This window comes from Copadichromis virginalis, linkage group LG23 (genome assembly GCF_057382275.1).
Source record: "Copadichromis virginalis isolate Kocher_CV1m ecotype Utaka linkage group LG23, C_Virginalis_male_GT1.1, whole genome shotgun sequence".
Classification (NCBI taxonomy): domain Eukaryota; kingdom Metazoa; phylum Chordata; class Actinopteri; order Cichliformes; family Cichlidae; genus Copadichromis; species Copadichromis virginalis.
The window spans coordinates 28,173,903-28,180,063 of record NC_140639.1 but is presented as its reverse complement, the minus strand read 5'-3'; the positions used below and the strand labels follow the sequence as shown (position 1 = coordinate 28,180,063).

Sequence of the window (6,161 nt, the reverse complement as noted above, 5' to 3'; positions counted from 1 at the left end):
GATGAATCTCAGTGTCTGAAATGTCACACAGCAGTGAGCTGCTGACCAAAAAATAATCCAGACGAGAGTAAGAGTGATGAACATGCGAGAAAAAAGTATATTCCTTACTGGTGGGGTGAAGAGAGCGCCATGCATCGCAAAGACCAAAGTCGTTCATATACTGTTTGATTATATTTGTGGACTGCCAATTACGCTGAGTTCCTGTTGTGTTGAGCCTATCCATTTCTTCATTTAGTCCAAGGTTGAGGTCACCGCCAAGAATGAGTGTGCAATCAAGGTGTTCAGAGAGTGCACTAAAAAAACCGTGGAAGAATGAGGGTTCATCAACATTTGGACCATATATACTAACAATACATAGTTTTTTGTTCAATATTGATAGTTTAATAATTAGAAATCTACCCTCTGGATCTATAACTGTATCGAGTACTGTAAAATTAACATTTTTATGTATTAAAATTGCTACTCCCCGTTGTCTAGAATTATAACCGGCTGCAAACACGTTAGGAAACTCAGGTGTTTTAAGTTCATTTAAACCTGTGACAGGTTTGTGAGTTTCTTGTAATAAAACAACATCTGCCTGTAGTTTTTTAAGCTGGTTAAATATTTTTAACCTCTTTCCTCTGGTGCCAGCTCCATTTACATTCCATGTGACAAACCTCAGCATGCCCTTAATGTGCGTGTATGTCTAATGATGTATGCTGGGTGTTTCGTTTAGACAGGTGGAGAGAATATGGAAACATCCCTTGTTTGTAAATAGAAAGAGAAAAAGAAGTGTGGTGAGAGACTCCATAAGTCTGACTATGTGTGTGAATATTCACTAATATGAACAAGCGTGGCTTGCTTATGTGTCCTGCAAGTCTGTGCGTGCTGTGAGGCTGTTGTGAATGTGCTGCCGTTGAGCTGATGTGTTTGCGTGATCGTGTTGTGAAAATATGGAGAAATAGAGGGTGTTGTTTGTAGGTGAGTGGGGAAGTAGGTGACCACAGCAGTGAAAGACAAGAGAAAGAAAGAAACCACATGAACTGTGAGCGACAACAAAAAAAAGGAAACGAAACGGAAACATTCCAATTAAAGCAATGACGGAGGGTGACGGTGTTATATCTGCTATGACTTCATATTGATATTACTAGCTTAAACTCATGTTAAAGGAGAGAGTGTGAATGAATAAGAAAAGAGTGTAGCGGGTTCTTATCTGGAGTGCAGTTAATATAACCACGGTGTGTTGCCGAGGTCGCGGTAAAGCTGTCCGTCCACGTAGAGCCGGTCCACGGCGATGACAGCACGGGAGCCTTTCTGGATGAAGCTACGTCGAACTGGGAACAGGACCTTGCGTCGTTCCAGGATCTCTTTGGGGAACTGGTCGTTCACGCTGAAGTCCGTTCCTTTCAGCTCTCTGCCGCGACTCTTCACCTGTTCCTTCTGTTTGAATTGACTGAATTTGGCCACAATAGGCCGTGGTCTCCCGGTCCGCGACCGCGCGCCCCCCAAGCGATGTACTCTATCGAAGTCGATGTTCTTTACGGTGTCCTCCGGCAGCTTCAGGTGGGTTTTAATGAAGTTTTTCACCGTTGCCTCTGCGTCCTCTCCGGCAGTTTCTGGAATACCAGAAAACACAAGATTATCTCTCATGCTACGGGCTTGTAGATCGATAACGGACTCTTTTATTTTTTTATTTTCAATGTTTAGCTGGGTCACGTTATCGGTGAGAGATTTAACCGACTCCCGTAGCGTGGCATTTTCAGCGGCAAGCGTTTCCACCTGCTGCTGGCTGAATTCCAGGGATTCTCTCAGAGATTTAAATTCCCGGTGTAAAATCTCCACCAGGGACAGCCTCACATCGAAACTGGACAATCGCTTGTCGATTGACTCCAGGATTTCTGCGATGTCTTTGCCGGCAGGCGATGTTGTACCGGGGGAGTCTGCCTGGCGACTTCTCTTCGATGACGGCGTCTCGATTTTGGCCGGGGAAGATGCACTCTGGGCCTTATGCATTACTAAATCTTGAAAACAGCGGTCGATGTAATCTTGGAGAGCGTCTAAACTCTCCCCGTTGTCCTCCAGGGTGTTAGAGATGATAAAACAGATGTTGTTAGTTATATGACAATTGATTAGTATATTTGGTAATACTGAAGCTTGGAAAACCTTTGTTAAACTCTATGCTACCATTTGCTTTTTCTCCGCCAAAATCTCCGGCGTCTGACGTCACCTACAACATCACTTCCGTCACTTACCGTTCCCTCCATCACTTACCTCGGCATTGTATTCTTCAAGAATTTCCTCTCCACCAGGTTTCCTAGTCAAGGCATTTTTAACCATCTGCTCATATAAAAGGGAAAATAATAACAATAAAAACTTGTTTGTCAGTAAAGGTGAAAGTTTAGAGGAATGTCAACAAACCTGTGAAAGACATATCTAGCAAGAAGCACTAACTTCTACTAACATTTTTTCATACAGGGCAAGTTGGGAACCACCATGTTTTGAATTTCAATTTGTATAACAATCTACAGTATAAATGGTGTCAACTCAAAAATACAAAAGACATTTTCTGTTCTCAATTACCTCTTTTGCAGCCTCTGACACAGAAACATTTGGTGCAGAACTGTCTTTGCTGGATCTACTGCGGCCTGCAGGAATGCCCTTTTCCCTGAGGTCACTGTCACTTGATGAAAGTGATATAGTGTCCGTGAGGGAAGATAATGTATCCGAGGAGGATGGTGTGGAATGACCTAAAGGACAAAAATCTTTGGGAGAGATGATTTGGTTAACATTGTGGCTACTCCACAATGCCATTAACCTTCCTGCCTTCTTGGGACCTTTTTGTGCCACTGCTATGTGTTAAATGGCTGCCATTTCCACTGTGTTCAGTGGAATATAACCAAACTTGCCACAGGATAGTTTTTACCTGTCAATGTTAATATTCCAGTGTGAATTCCTTAAATCAGCCTAAAATGGCTGAGCAGCAGAAATCCCCACACCCATCACCCTGGGGACCATTTTCTGCCCATTGACTTCCATTATAAATGCTATTTTTCAACCCCAAATTATCATCATATGATTTTATTTTTTCTTCTTTTCTTGGATGTCAATGAAGACTCAGGGCCTTGAAGTTTTAATTTTTAAATTGCAAAAAAAATGCAAAAAAATAATGGCAGGTCAAAATGTATGTTGGTGCCAATCTTTGGTCCATCTAAAGGCCTACTTATAATGACAATCACATATTACTTCAACTGGTTTTTTGTGGAAATATTTAGTTTCGTTTTTTGGTTTTTGGGGCTTATAACACAGGGCGCTCATGTAATAACACTGGGATTTGAAGGGTTAAAACAACGAAAATATAATTAAAACTTTACATGAATATTTCAGGGAGAAGTAGTTTTACAAGGTTGGCTAATTTAAAGTGGAATAAGATATGGATATATGGTCTTTTTATGGCGTGGCTGAGAATGGTCCCTAGGGTGATGGGTGTGAGTTTTTTAAAGGATGGCAGGAGGGTTAATAACACAATTTCAATGTTCATGTTCAGACAACATTCTATACAAATATGACCCAGCCCTGTCCACTGTCATGTATATTGCATGAAGACAGGTCAATGTCATCTGCATCAAGAGCAAAAGAACTTGGCTCTACATTGAGTGGGCTATACTATGAAAATTTAAGTTATGATAACATTTACCTTCATCTGAAATCTTTTCACGTATTGTCAGGCATAGGTCTGGTTGGGCCTCCAGTAACTCCAGAAAAATGTCTTCTTCGACAGCTGTGTCAGTTTCATCGAAAATATCAAGGTCAGCAGCATCCGGAAATCCAAACTTGGTTTTGGCTTTACAAAAAGATAAGCATAATGTCACCTAAAACGCCTGAAAAACTTTTTTAAAAACTAATTTTGACTTTTTTATTTAGCTAATATTTATTAACAGCTGTTTTACCTGTCTTTAAAATGGTTAAATTAGACAAGTCTGCATCAACAATATAGGCCTAGGCCTACTGCTCTGTACTGTTTTTAATGTCACACATTAAAATAAAATGTGTTAACATTTAATTCGTTTTTTAAATAGATGAGATGCAAACATGATGAACTGATACATGTGCAACAAATTTTGTTCTGCCAGGTTATCTTACCTTCACTGATGAATTCTAGATAAGTGAATCCTGCGTGCAATTTAATGTACTTATTTACATTGAGGTATTTCACTTTCAGCAACATGTCTTACAACAGCACCTGGTGGAGAGAAGGGGGCACAGAATATTTTTTACCATATATTTAAACCATAGCTTAAGTGGCAACAAATCCGGACAACTTTAAGAAAATATTAGGCTATACATTGTGTGATGATCTGTGAAGGGGTGACAGACCACTTCAACCTCAGGAACATAATTTGGCTTCCCCCTGCGCACTAAAATAGCTGAACTTGGGTACACAGAAATAGCATCCAATGAATTATCCACCCATCCACATGTTTATAAGACGACAACGGCGATCTTCTCGTCTGCACGCAGGCTAGATACTTAGTTCTGCTATGTTGCGAGTAAATCGCTGTAGCCTACTTGGGGAAAAGCATCTCTGTTTAAACCATGTCAGGATGATAATCCACATAAAATTTCCTGTTGAACGCACACCTGCCTTCATCACGCTTTCACTTATGACAACAAATATCCCTTATACTGTAAATTAATGAGTGCAAGTCTTACATTTATATCGGGAGTTTCTGACACATGCACAGCCGTCTGGCTAGTTGCTACTTTGTGGTGGTTGTTTTGTGACACGACATGCTAGGATTATCAGTGGAGGCGACGTCAACGACCCTCAGTCGTTATACCGCTTTGTCTTAAACACTGGATGGTAGCCTATTTCACTAAAACTGTAGAAAAGGGGAAAATGTTCCCTTAGATTAGGCCTACTACAACATGTATGATATATCCTAACCGTTAGCAAGCAATCCATGCACAAACGCAGCGCGCCTTGCTTGGTCACTAACATCTAACAGAATTCCATAACCCCCTGCCACTTCAAAGATTTGTAGGCTAGGCTACTGCTAAACTCGCTGGTAGCACGTGTAATTAGCCTATCTTGACGCTTTCCAAAACTTGACTTGAACGTCTCCATGTGATTGTTTAGTTCACTTTTAAATAGGATATTTCTGAGGCGAATGTTCGCTTCCCTTAAAAGCAGTGGGCTAAACGCATTTGTCTTAGCTGCCAGCTAGGCTACCACAAATTCAAATTTTAACATTACATTTAACATATCCAGAGGATAGCTAACTCCTCCCTCGTTTCATTTAATAAGCATTGAACACTGGAAAGCATTTCTCTTATGACATTAGAACTAACTAGAATTGAGAATTATATTGAGCACGCATTTATTTTCGCTGCAATATTAACTTGTTATAGAGGATAGTTTAGCTACCTAAGCTAACGAATCCCATCTCTTACCGCAGATGAATACACTCCACATTAGGAAAATATTGCATGCTTCTGATAAATAATGTTATAGGCTAGTTAGTTACAATATTTAATAATGATAAAATAACATAGGTCTTGTTGTATAGTTCTTACCTGAACAACCTCCTCGATCTTGACAGCAAACCTCTGGCGGACTCCTCATGCCCATGAGCGCGAAAAACCCGGATGTGGAAATCAACTCCAAATGAGTGTTATAGTATTGACTCTTTGAAATAACTCCGGCTACAGAGCTTTTTCAGCACCGTTAGTGTTACTGTAACTCTCAAACCAACACTTTTCAACTCGAAATTTTTAACACCAGTAATTTTAACTCACATCAACACTTCGGATTTTGCTGTGTATAGAGATGCTTGAATTATGAGGAGTCCTTAAATTGAACCTTTTTACCTTGTGACCCTATGAAATTAACTTACTTGTTCTTGTGACTGTTAGGTTGGAGTATGACTCAGACAGCCAAATGACACTGTGATCTTTTTAGATTAAGTTTCAGGTTACAATTTTGTTACTGTGTCTCAGTTGATACTCAGCAAATTTATTTAGTTTTGGCATTTTTGTGCATTTTTATTGGATTGGACTGTTTACAGGAAAGCAGAGAGAGGATAACAGACTCAAACCCAGTTTCCTGAAGGACCTTCAGTACATAGATTGTCAAGGAGACCTGACATGGGCTGCCCACATTTAGGTCCAGACCAAAAAGGCTA

General features: G+C 40.2%; 1 protein-coding gene across 1 annotated transcript; it reads right to left on the bottom strand.

The window, feature by feature from the left end:
* Nucleotides 1–1,845: 1,845 nt before the first annotated feature.
* Nucleotides 1,846–5,790, bottom strand: LOC146681073 (uncharacterized). The gene is made up of 5 exons (XM_085447933.1): nucleotides 5,554–5,790; nucleotides 4,120–4,219; nucleotides 3,674–3,820; nucleotides 2,560–2,741; nucleotides 1,846–2,316 (listed from the first exon to the last, which is right to left on the bottom strand). Exons 2-5 carry the CDS (start codon nucleotides 4,202–4,204, stop codon nucleotides 2,224–2,226), a joined length of 507 nt encoding a protein of 168 aa, XP_085304059.1. The 5' UTR covers nucleotides 4,205–4,219; nucleotides 5,554–5,790; the 3' UTR covers nucleotides 1,846–2,223.
* Nucleotides 5,791–6,161: the final 371 nt, after the last annotated feature.

Coding starts and splice junctions, on each gene's coding strand:
- LOC146681073 (XM_085447933.1), bottom strand. CDS start 4,204: ATGTTGCTGAAAGTGAAATACCTCAATGTAAATAAGTACATTAAATTG. Junction 2,742..3,673: donor TGAAAAGATTTCAGATGAAG/GTAAATGTTATC, acceptor TCTCTCCCAAAG/ATTTTTGTCCTTTAGGTCAT. Junction 2,317..2,559: donor TGTCAGAGGCTGCAAAAGAG/GTAATTGAGAAC, acceptor TTATATGAGCAG/ATGGTTAAAAATGCCTTGAC.